Source organism: Anas platyrhynchos, chromosome 20, assembly GCF_047663525.1.
Source record: "Anas platyrhynchos isolate ZD024472 breed Pekin duck chromosome 20, IASCAAS_PekinDuck_T2T, whole genome shotgun sequence".
Taxonomy (NCBI): domain Eukaryota; kingdom Metazoa; phylum Chordata; class Aves; order Anseriformes; family Anatidae; genus Anas; species Anas platyrhynchos.
In genome coordinates, this window is record NC_092606.1 from 1,108,923 (window position 1) to 1,119,350 (window position 10,428).

Below are 10,428 nucleotides of genomic sequence, written 5' to 3' on the forward strand. Positions count from 1 at the left end.
CATCTTGCTTACAAGTTATACATCAAATACATTACATATTACATCTGCAATACAGCAAATGTGTAATTTAATATTTATGCCAAAAAAAGGGTTTTACCAAAAAAGTACTCTGGAATAATGTGGGTGTAAAAAACAATGTTCAGTTTATGCATTTTTAGAGCCTGTAGCAACCATGGAGGGAGGAGGGTGGCAGTCAGAACTCCCTTTCCTATGTTCTGCACTATTCAGGAGCCTGGGAACACTTACATCACCCTATGCTTTTGACCTGCTCCACATCAAAAGGTTGATCTTGCTGTGGCTCCCCCCCCCTAAGCTTCACCAAGGCTATGATCCTGAAAAGAAAACCTACCTAACAGCTACAATAGTAAATTCTTAGGAGAACTGTTGCACGCAGACAGTGTTGATAAATCAGCCACTAGACGCAGTATCAGAAACCACTTTTATACAAGTTTTTAATACAAAAAATTCAACAAAAATATATATAATCAGGCATTTTATGCAATGCATACATTCTTTATATCTGCAGGTACAGATAAATAACAGAAGGCAAAAACAAGTATTTTGCTGATCTTTGGCCATTAACCGATAATCACCCTAAGAGATATTATAGGGTCAAGGAATAATAAACTGAGTCTGTAAACTTCTCTCATTACAGACAAAGTATCAGGCAATAATACAGTAGTTAGGTTTCTAGAAATGTAAGGAAATATTTCTTTAACACTGCCCAATACTGAAATTTAACCTGTTTTGCTGATATGGAACGTAAGGCCTACTTTTAGCTGACACACAGGCAAAATTCTTGGGTTTACATTAGATATGCTCCATCCCTTACTACCTTAACCTACTTCCCTTCACCATACGTTGCTCTAAAAGGCCAAACTGTACCTCTTCATGAAATAAACTAACATGAATTCGTATCGGTGGATCAGTTTCCTGAACCCCAACCAATGTACATACACACAGAGCAGTTAAGCCTCCTTAAGTCAATATTTTTTCTAACTTGATGTCCCAGAATAATAGCTATGCTTCCACTTTACAGCACAGATGCATCTCACGGCTCTACCAAAGCAATATATACATGATACACATTAAAAATCATAAAAGCAATTTTAAAGGTACACCGATAGCACGTAGCAGCTTATGTCTATGTATGTACATGTTTTCACAGTTACATTTTAGAAAACTGAGAACATCAGGAATACTTTTACTGTGTTTTCTATAAATATTAAAAACTTAACTGTCAGGCATTTTGACAAAATAGTATTTATGATATCACTTTAAATAGCTCTTCAAAACCTGTAGAGTTTTAAGCATAAAGGCTGTGAAGTTTGAGGATTCTTTAAAGTGTTTAGCCAGTTTTAGCAGCTGGGCTGTCTGCCAGTTTGATTTTTTTTTTTTTCTTTTCTCCCCCCCCGTGTGTGTGTTCAAATCTGGTAACAGAGGAACTCCACCACTTTTGATGGGATAGGCAAGTTCTTGACTTGGCTGGTTGGCATCACTCTCCGAATTGCCATACGACATAGGTGTTGGAGACTTGAAACTTGTCTTGGAGTTGCCCAGAAGTACACACTGCCATCCTGTGTCCTGCACAGCAAAAACAAGTAAATAAATAAACTGAAAAGAAACAACCCCCAACAAACACAACTGTACAATTATCCCACTTGAAAGTTGAAAGATTTCAGTTTGGTACAAATCCTCATATACGTAGTTAGGGGGAAGAAGCTTTAAACGGTTGCTTAGTTCTAGCTAGAGCAGCACAACAATAATGTGCTCATTATCTATGAAAGGTTTGATCTTCCAATAGCTATGCTACCTGCAACAGAATAACTGCACTTGATTTCCTAATGGTAATACTCCAATCCACATTTGTGGGTCTGTATTTTATTTATTCTCAAAGATAAGAAATGGGTTTATCAGCCTCCAGATTTTACTGCTATTCCAGGCATGTTTAAACAAATAGAACCAAAAGTAAAGCGGAGTCGAAAGCATCAAGTTGCAATCGAAGGTTTTTTAAGAACACTTAACACAAAAGGTTAAAAACATTGGCTAACTTAAATATTTCAGGGGGAGTGGAGGGAAATGTATATACTTGCCCTGCAGCTAGAACACTGCCATCAGTAGAAAAGGTGCAGCAGAGCCCATTGTTCAGAGGTGCAACTTGTACGGGGTACTCTTCATCAATTCTCCAGAATCTTACCATTCTGAAAAGCAAAGAATGAAGTAGTAAGTTAGAATTAAATGTCTATTCTGATCTCATATTTTCTCTGATGCTGCACAATAAACTGGTCTGACACAAAATTCAGGCAGTTTTATAAACATTTAGTAAGTATACAATGTGTTTCAGATTTGGCCTGAAGTATTATGACTTCTTCATTCCTGATAATTACCTTGATTTGTATTTCTTCAACCATTCTAGCTCTGCCAATTAAAATAGAAGGTTGCCTTCATCAGCAGAAAATAATAACCTAAAGATTTTCAAAGTCTCTCTTCAATGTCATCATATAAGCTAAGAAATCCCAACAATGCTCATCTTAAATTAAAAAAAGAAAATAATTAAGCAGTCCTCTTGTAGATAGTTTAATACCCTTGCTGTCATCTTGAGGAAGCATTCTTCATATGCTTAAAATATGGTACTTCAAAACACGAGTTGCATTGTTAGCAGAAATTGAATACCAGGTCACTGAGTACTTTTAATTTAATTTTCTAATCTAAAACTACAAGAGACTTCATTGCATTATTATCTCCTTACAACAAATCTTTCTTCATACTTACTTATCATCAGCAAGGCTTGCAATATGTAGTCCATCGTGACTAAAAGATACTGATCTAACCCAGCGGTCATTTGCACCTCCAGCAAATATTGGAGTAGGAGGGGGAAACAGATGCCTGGAGATAAAGAGAAACTTAACTAACATCGTATTTAAGAACTATGGAATGCTTTCGTTCAGCTCTGACTGGTAAAACTGAGGGCGAAAAAAATGGATTGAGTATTTTAACTATGAAATCAGGAGTGCATATCAAACTACTGTATATTTTTTAGTACTGAACATTTCAGCTTTATTGAAAACGCTTGAATTTTTTCTCAGAGGAAAAACTCTGCTGTTCTACCATTTTAGGATTTCCATCGACCACTGTTATGATTTTCTCCCAAGTCTAGTTATCTGTTAGTTGCATGAAACCATTTATCTTTAGCAGTCACCTTCATTCTAGGAGAAAGTTTCCAGATTTGACTAGTTCACTTACCCAAAATCCATAAGAATAACTCCAATATATGGATCCCAGACATAGACACGAGTATCGTAAGATGCAGTAGCCAGTAAAGCTCCATCAGGAGAAAACTCACAAGCTACAACATCATTGTGATGTCCTTCAAGTTTCCGTATCATGGAGTATTTATCCATATCCCAGAGAAAAACCTGCAATTAAATAAGCTAATGTTATAGCTCTGCTCAAAGAAGCAATTAAACATTTACTCTATTTATTTATTTATTTTTAATTATAGCTGCTAGTCTTATTTAGGATTATATTAAAATCAGGCATTATGAATTACTACAATTAAGAAATATGCTCAGTGTCATACTCAGATTAAAATCAAATCTTTAAAAAAATAATTAAAGCAGACATGCAAGTTCTAATTCAAGTTTGTTAAATGTTATTAACAAAATAAGCCAAAATATAAGATAAAGGCAACACGATTTAACCATATAGCTTACTGAAATTCATGTATTACAAAACTATTTTATTAAAATATGCAGAAATAAATAGGGTTAAACTCTACGGTCCCCTCTTTTCAGTAACTACCAAAATTTTAAGAAATATACAGACAGAAAATGTAAGGTTAACATATTGTTACTCCAGTGGCATCCCTTTGAGTTTAAGATCACTTGTTTACAATTGGCTTGGATCACCAACGTCAGCCTAGGAAGAGAAACAGATACTGCAAGCAAAGAGAATTTTCACAGCCAAAAGTTACGTCTTTGGCAAAACAACAGGGAAGTCTAACCACATTATTAGAAAGAATTTACGCATTTTAAATCAAGTCAACAATTAAAAAAAAACAAAACATTAAGATTACAATTTACACGGCCAATTGCATATTGTATTATAAACATTGGTAAAAGATTATACTATTCTGGGATTTTACATGCAGTTGTACATTATATATAATCAAAATGAAGACTGTGCAGAATTACTTCATAGAACGAACTATATGTACTGAATCATAAGTTTATAGAAAATATCTTTAGCATAAAATATATCCCTGAAAGAGCTCATTAGGGTTCTTGATTTTTTTCCCTTGACTCAGTCTTACTGCACAGATTAAGTGCAGGCATCTTGGATAAATATGTATGTTTGACCAAAGCAAACATGGCCTTAGTGCCTCACGTACTTCCTACAACTGAACCATTTTACAATCAGTTATAAACGTGTTGACCAATTCCTCTAAGACCCCAACATTCCATAGAACTGGAAACTACATTTTAGGAGTCAGTGTGTTTCACTGCTGGGAAAATTAAAAAAAAAAAGAAAAAAGAAAGAAAGAAAGCAGAAAGTGGACATCAACCAGCACCTGCGTACGTACAGTACACCTTGCAGTCGAATGCAAGGTTACTTCATCCTATGGTAAAGTTCGCCCCCAGCCTGGTAGCCAGAGATGCCACTCTTTCTGCCCAGCTAACACCATTGTGCTCCTGTGTGAGTGGTGCCAGCTTAACCTCAATCACACCAATATTGCTGCCACCACCTGTGACAGGGAAAGCAAGAAGCTTATGGAAAACACACAGCCTAAAGATATCAATGTATACATCCATATCTGCTCTATTTAAAGAAAAAACAAAACCCCAAACTCAACTATTCTCTATCAGATCTGCACTGATAAAGTAAAGTATAAAATGCATTCGAACAGTCAACTAAACAAAGTAGCACTCAATGATTGAATTGTGATTTTTATTCAGCATCGCTAGGCTCCATTAAACTACCCAAAAAGCCCCTGTTACTAAACTGAATTCCCTTTTCTGTTTTATCCTAATTCTTCAGTGCCAAGAAAAGCAGCTTATTGTATGCGTGCTTTACCTGCACTACTTTCAGTTCTCTAGCAGGGCATTACAATACAGCTGTAAACAAAACCACTATGCTGTTCTTCGTTCTACATCTTTTAGACACATGAGTGCCATTTGTATTCGAGAACACGTAGAAGCATTTTTGTTCAGCAGGAGATACCATGACTGGCTCAGACTTTGAAAAGTCCTTTTCATTGAGCAGGAAATAGAAACAATAAAATCAATAATACAATAGTTTTATGCATTAGTCTAAGTATCTTTTAACACTGGAAGCTTTAGTCTTCTTTGATTTTATACTATGAACATGTGCAGGACTATTTCTCAAAAAATGCTTAACGTTTCTTCCACTAAAAGCAGTGCAAATTCAATTCATAAATCAGTGTCTTAACGCACCATTTGCTAGTTTAATTTCATGCACTTTTACATCATCATAAAACATTAGAGGTTCATGACACCGAGCACAAGCTTAATGTTAACTGAGATTTAAAATGATTATGCATACAATTCAGTAGATTTAATGAACAAGAAACTCTGACACATACTGCTTTACTAGCTCCAACAGAACAGAGAATGGAAGAGTCTGGAGAGAATGCACAACCATATACCCAATTCTGATGTCCTCTCAACACTTTCATCATATTTCCTGTGGGGGAAAAAAAAAAAAAGACATTCTAGTCCCATAAGAATTGATTAAATATTACATATTCAATATGAAAAATATTTTCTATTTTTTCTTTTTAAAATTTTATGCTTTTTCCTAACAAGATCTTGCAGTGTCAGTCTACACAGGAATAAATATTCTGCAGCTTCTAAATCCTAGGTCCCTGTTAAAAAGTCACTTCATGTACTGTTTTAACTCAATACCAGCTTGTACCTTTAGAGTACATATAGATATATAGATAAAGAATTTCAAGAGAACATGCAGATTTTCAGAGACTAACAGAAGGATTTTTTTGAAAAGAAAGCCTGACCTGTGTTTATAGCAATAAATGAGGAAAGTATGTGCGTATTTCTCCTACGTGTTACAGCAGATGAACTTAAAATGCGTACCATCATCTTTCAGGTCCCACACTCTCAGTGTTTTGTCTCTGGATGCAGACACTAAAATCAGGCTGCCATCTGGGGCAAAGGTTAAATCTCTAACAACTTCTGTATGGTCCATCAGGTTAAGGAGGAGTTTTCCTGTTTCATGAAAACAGTATTTGAAACAATATTAACTTTTTAAAAAACACAAGGTACTTGCTGACATACATCCTTCCCCATACTCAAGGACAGAGTAACTTCTTGTTGTTAAAGTTTCCTTTGCTTGAAAGTATTCCAAAACTACAATCCAGAAGAACATTTTGGACTAAGCAACCCATATGCCTGAAATCAACCACATACTTAGCCATTTTGGAGCACCAAGGCTTTCTCTTACATCACTTATATCTCAAAGCATGACCTGAGTCTGTTCCTTCCTCTAGCAGTATCAGATGTTCCTAGTTGCACTTCATTATTTTAAAAATATTTAATTTGTATTCAAGAGTCAACTCCCAACTAAAATTCTGTAACCATTTTTTTCTGAGTATTGATGTTACTACTGCATGAAGTGACACTGACACGCCAATTTCCCCTTGCACACTCTACCTGTATATACATCCCATATCTTGATGCGCCCATTGTTCAAGCCTGTTGCAAGTAGCAGCTGGTCTTGCCCAAATTTGAAACGATGCCATTCTATATTCACACAGCGGCTCTGCTTCTCAGGCACTGAAGACCCAAAAGCAAGACTCCATACAATATCACCACAGTCTATTATATGTTCACAGGGCTTGTTTTTCTGACCACTGTCACTGTTCTGTCTTGGAAGTCTTGTACTGATAGAATTTGCAACATTCTTTGTGCCATGCAACAAGCTGCAAAACAAACAAGAAAAATATAAAGAGCCTTTAAAAATAAGTAGCTACGTATCGTGTGACATTCAGAATGCAATAGAACAGAAAGGTCTTTAATATGTAATGAAATCTGTGAGTTGCCATGATGCACATTCTGGAGGCATGTAAGAATGCATTTTCACTTTCAAATTATAAAAGCTGTTTTTTTTTTTAATAACTATCAAGAATTATTAACCCCCTGGAAGACTTCTACAAAGACTGTTCATGTCTTTACCTCTGTAGAAAGCAACGTATTAACTTAACTCACTCTGAAAAACTTTACAAGCATTTACAGAGAAAATAAGCTACAAATATGTCTAACGCTTCTTGCTAAATATGCAAGAAGTTCTCTGCAGTTCACTTACATTCATGGAAAACTGGGATAAGACACTGAAACCAGCATATAAAAAACAACTAAACCATCACCAGAAACAGGAAAACAAAAAAAGGATTTGCTGGGAACAATGGGAGCAAAACTTAACTAAGTACAAAGATTCAACTGCTAGATACTAACTTGATTAAAATGTAACCTACAACTGAAAAATAAAACATCTTTTGGAACTTAACTTCCACTCTAAAGTGAATAATAAGGGGTCTGCCTTTAAGTAAATTCCTAAAAGGTAAAAATAAAATAGCTTTCTGATAGGAAATGTAGAAATCCAGATCTGCTTTAGTTTTCAAAATTCCACGTTTATTTTAAATTCCACTTCTTTTAGAGCACTTGACTGAATTGGTAAGTCACTCCGCTGTGAAGTTGCAATACAATCGTTTCTCTGGCTGGCCACAGAGAAGGGGATAATGGCCAGTACTTTAAAGAACTAGTTTTTCCCTAAGATGTCAAGGCTTAAAGAGACAATATAGGAGTTCGAATCTATTAAATGTTATCTTCTATTTGGAAATTCATAAGCGTTTCAGCTTAAGAGCCGTGTGGTTTTATCTTACAAGTTATTAAGGCACTGGGACCAGGGGACCAGCTTCACTATGCGATGTCCTTGCGACCACGCAAAGTAAGATCCATCGGGAGCGAAGGCGACAGTCCAGTTCTCACGGCCACACTTCTTGTCAAAAGGAGAAGTGGGGGCTAAGAGCTCTCCTACAGTACGGGACCGTGCTGGAAGGAAAACAGAGAGGAAATTCCAGTAAGAAACTCAGCATGTTTTAAAAAGTTAGCGAGGAACCAGGCCAAACGTTCATCATTTTGCTTTTACAGCCAGTCCCTAGGGCCGAGCAGCCGGCCCCGCACAGGCACCGGGCCTCGGCTGCCCCGCGAGCGGGGGCGAGCGGCCGGCCCCCGGCAGCCCCCGGCCCCGCCACGATCGCGGCCGCCCGGAGCCCGGTTGGGAGCCCGGCGGCCCCCCCGCGCCCCGCCCGGTCCCCCCCCAACCCGGCCAGCTCGGCCCGTCCCGGCCGCCCCTCACCGATGAGCTTCTCGTTGACCCTCGGGGGAAAGCTGGCCATCGACGGGGCCGCCCTTCGGAACGGCTGAGGCGCGGAGCGGGGACCTGCGGCGGGAGCGAGCGCGGCTGAGGGACAGCGACCGAACGACCGCCGCTGGCCGGGGCGCAGGCACTGGGACAAAATGGCGGCGGCCGCGCGGGGAGGAGCGCGGCGGGGAGGGGCGGCCTCGCCCCGCGGGCGGGCGGGCGGGCTCCTCACGGCCTCCTCCCGGCCTCCTCCCGGCCTCCTCGGCCCCCGGAGCCTCGTGCCCGCAGCCCTGGCGTGCTAAATTCCAGTCTGCCCGGGAGGAGGACCGGGCTGTGGTGCTGTCGTGGCGAGGCCCGCGGGTGCTGCCCATTTTAGCCACCCCCTGGTCACCTCTTGACTCTGGTAGTGGGCTCAGCCTGCACCAGCCCGGCTGGCCAAACCCGGGGGTGCACAGCATGGAGAAGAACTGCAGCAACCCCCCAGAATTGCAGTCAGGAGGTTTTTTATAGCCGCTGTTGGGGCTGTGTACTGGTGAGGTTCAGTGGGTAAGCTGCAGGGTCCTCAGACGGGATCCGAAACGTCCCGACACGGCCGAAGCGCCCCGCCAGCTGCGGTTAGCATTGCTGCCTCCCTGCCTTGGACAGAGGTCATCGCCATTATCTGCTGAGGCACGTTGTGACATCCTCCACGGCTGCTGACTGTGGGACTGCAAGGCAACACGTAAAACTAAAAGTATGCGAAAGCTGACATGAGTGCATTGCAGAACACGCGTGTGGTGCTGACCTGCACGCTCGATTCTAGCTTCCCTAACCAGGAGCTGGGAAATTCGTGGCATTTTCCTACTCTCCTGATGTTTCATTATAAAACTGTGCAGTTCACTGTCTAGATCCAGCAAGATCTGGTTTATGCTCAACTTTTAAATGTATAGTTAGGGTTAATGGGGTTGCCCTTAAACTACTTGCTCCTGAGGCCACCTCATTCATGTGTGGTCTTGTCTTAACGTCTGGGTGTTCTTTCCCCATCCTTTTTCCCCTTCTCCTTTTACACACCTAAGTTCTGCCCCTCTTCTAAGACTTGGTGACTCTTTCCATGCTCTCTCTGTACTTCAAGACAGCAAGTAGTATAATTAACTGCAGCTAATAACTATGATCCCATTCCATAGTGGCCCTGCTGGTGGAAACACTGCAATAGCCATAGGGATCAGCTGTTCTGTAGCAACAGAAAGTACCCTTGTGTAATTGAGGCCAGTGGAGCATTTTTTAAATCATTTAGAGAAACAATGTCAAAGAAAGGAGTAGAAAGAAGTTCTGAATATGTCTGGTGGTCCAAACAGTAGCATGGATTAACACCAGTCTGTGTGGTGCTCTCAGCCCATCCTAGCACTGATCTGTCCCAGGCCTTCCCGGCAGCGTAGTGCTGCTCCTGCTCTACCCGTCCTCTGCTGCTGCAGATGGAAGAGCCCTGCCCGGCTGTCTCCACATAACAAGGCAGATTCGTAGGCATTGTGAAATGCTGCCTTGGAGTTACACGAGTCGTGAACGTTTGAACCAGGCCAGCTCGTAGCTGAGATGACTCACGTTGTAGGAGTTCTCCTGGGGGCCTGAGCCTCCCCCGCAGCCAGGATAAGGCTGGGTTCTGTTTGCTTACCTTGGGGGGCTGGTACAGCCGGGAAAGATAGCAGTCAGGTTACACAGCTTTGGAGGGCTGTTGTCATATTACTGGCCTTCTTGCTCACTTTTTTTAAAAAAGCGAAGTATTTGTCAACTTATTATTTCTGTAAGTTCCTGTATTTTTGTAAGTTCTGCTTCAGTAGTTGGTGTTTCCTCCTCAGCATGCTTTCTGTTCACTCATGTAGTAGATCCGAGGGCCAGAAGAGATGATTGCTCAGCCTGGTCTCTGTGTGACACAGGAATCGCTGTGACCTGGGGCACTGTCTGGCAGTGAGGGTTTCCAGCAGCTACCCCGTTGTTCAGCCTGTACAACCCCGTGGTCCAGCTGCCAGATTTGACCTTCCCAGGCCGTAGTTTGTG

The 10,428-nt window shown here is 40.7% G+C and overlaps 1 protein-coding gene across 1 annotated transcript; it reads right to left on the minus strand.

The window, feature by feature from the left end:
- Window positions 1–427: 427 nt before the first annotated feature.
- WSB1 (WD repeat and SOCS box containing 1) lies at window positions 428–8,670 on the minus strand. The gene is made up of 9 exons (XM_027472153.3): window positions 8,392–8,670; window positions 7,916–8,084; window positions 6,687–6,955; window positions 6,111–6,242; window positions 5,603–5,703; window positions 3,244–3,416; window positions 2,773–2,886; window positions 2,094–2,201; window positions 428–1,584 (listed from the first exon to the last, which is right to left on the minus strand). The coding sequence occupies exons 1-9, from the start codon at window positions 8,429–8,431 to the stop codon at window positions 1,425–1,427; spliced, it is 1,266 nt and encodes a 421-aa protein (XP_027327954.2). The 5' UTR covers window positions 8,432–8,670; the 3' UTR covers window positions 428–1,424.
- Between the last annotated feature and the right edge of the window lie 1,758 nt (window positions 8,671–10,428).

Bases quoted from the DNA above. Each gene is read 5' to 3' on its own strand.
- WSB1 (XM_027472153.3), bottom strand. From the start codon at position 8,431: ATGGCCAGCTTTCCCCCGAGGGTCAACGAGAAGCTCATCG. The intron at 2,887-3,243 runs GTAAGTGAACTA...CTTTATCTCCAG, and splicing joins GTTATTCTTATGGATTTTGG to GCATCTGTTTCCCCCTCCTA. The intron at 1,585-2,093 runs GCAAGTATATAC...TTTGCTGTGCAG, and splicing joins GGCAGTGTTCTAGCTGCAGG to GACACAGGATGGCAGTGTGT.